Here is a 1,674-nt window from a genome sequence, read left to right on the forward strand (position 1 = left end):
ATTGATATGGACAAACCGAAGCTCATATTTCTCCTCACTTTTGTACCTGAGGATGTGTTCTTAGTAAACTCACATATATAGCTTGTTATCGATCGCTACCCGAAAATGTGTTTTTAGTAAACTTACATATATAGCTTGTAACCTTATTGACAAATTATAAAGAATCACCGGAGGTAAACTAATCTGGCTATCTATAATTAAGGGTTTCAAATCGGAAATGTAATGATGATAATAAGCTATTGGATAACGCGCAGTTTAAGTCAAGTCCCCGGCCAAATGATATGCAGCCAATCAGCAATCCTTGCAAGCTATATGGTCGATCTTTTTCAAAAAGGAAGTTGACGAAAGTGGCGAATGCGATCCTAAAGCCATTTTTACAGCTTGTCTCGGACAAAGATTAAGAAGAAACACTTTCTTAATCTCCCATTAGGAATAACGTGTGGAAATATGCAAATATCTTTTTCACACGACCAAAACCTAGTTAAATTAAAGCTCCTAATAAACAATCATTAATCTCCTCGTATTAAATCTCCCTGCTGTCTCTCCTCTCCTTTCCCAGTCATCATCACAAGAAAGCCCTCCATCTTTAATGGCGAAGAACCAGTCATCCTCAGAGGGGGGAGTGTGTGCGAGGCTTTACAGAGCTGTTAATTGCGGCGGCTCGGCTTTCAAATCCCACCGCCGTGGTTCTCCTCCTCCGCCGCGGAGCTCAGCCGCGCCGCCGGAGATTCCGGTGGTGTTCAACCACGGCCAAGTCGACACCGCCGCCGCCGCGGCGAAAAATCGCCCGCCGGTTAAAGAAAAGAGGGTGAGTTTGGCCTTGGATGAGGATCACCATCATCATCACCATCACGAAGCGCACTTCTCGGATTACATTACTCGCGTGAGGGCTCGGATCAGCAGAAGCCTGACGCATGCAGGCGGCGGCGGCGAAGGCGGCGGAAATGAGCGGAAGGCGACGGCGGTGCGGAGGGATAGCTTCAACGACAAGGTTTCTAATTACATCCACCGTGCCAGGCTCAGTATCCGGGCCACGTCCAACGTGGGGGAAGGTAAAAGCAATTATTGATCGATTCAAGAACTGATCGATGGTGACCGCTTGAATCTTGAATATTACCTGCAGGGTTTGATGAGATTAAGACTGCAGATATATATATATATATATATATATATATATATATATATATATATATATATATATATATATATATATATATATATATATATATATATGTGTGTGTGTGTGTGTGTGTGTGTGTGTGTATGAATAAAGGTGAGGATTTTATGTGTGTTATTGAGAAATTTGATGCCATGTAATAAAGCCAGGATTGAGGGTACCGTGCAGTGTGTATTTAATTTTGGGTTCTTTTGTTTATATGGAGTAATTATTTTTGCACTATATATGTGTGGTCCAAACATGCAAAAATCTTACTAAGGGCAAAACGTACTTGGAGCGCATATTCAATTTGAATGTGTGATCTAGGTAAAGCTGGTTTTTGTGATCTTAACGGATAATTATAACCTGAAATGTGTTGTTTTATTAGACATCTAGGAATAAAACATTGTGTCGGTGTAGGCTGCAAGAGTGATACCAAATTCAGGCAAACTCTAAATACTAGATATGAATCCAAAATCACAAGAATCAAGGTTGTGAGACCGTGCTGTGGGATCGGA

General features: G+C 41.6%; 1 protein-coding gene across 1 annotated transcript; it reads left to right on the top strand.

Annotated features, from left to right (window-relative positions):
* The first annotated feature begins 391 nt into the window (after window positions 1-391).
* On the top strand, window positions 392-1,399 carry LOC109191223. The gene is made up of 3 exons (XM_019341809.1): window positions 392-1,065; window positions 1,100-1,148; window positions 1,245-1,399. Exons 1-2 carry the CDS (start codon window positions 590-592, stop codon window positions 1,101-1,103), a joined length of 480 nt encoding a protein of 159 aa, XP_019197354.1. The 5' UTR covers window positions 392-589; the 3' UTR covers window positions 1,104-1,148; window positions 1,245-1,399.
* The last annotated feature ends 275 nt before the right edge of the window (window positions 1,400-1,674 follow it).

The sequence above is a fragment of the Ipomoea nil genome, unplaced genomic scaffold (genome assembly GCF_001879475.1).
Source record: "Ipomoea nil cultivar Tokyo-kokei standard unplaced genomic scaffold, Asagao_1.1 scaffold1619, whole genome shotgun sequence".
Taxonomy (NCBI): domain Eukaryota; kingdom Viridiplantae; phylum Streptophyta; class Magnoliopsida; order Solanales; family Convolvulaceae; genus Ipomoea; species Ipomoea nil.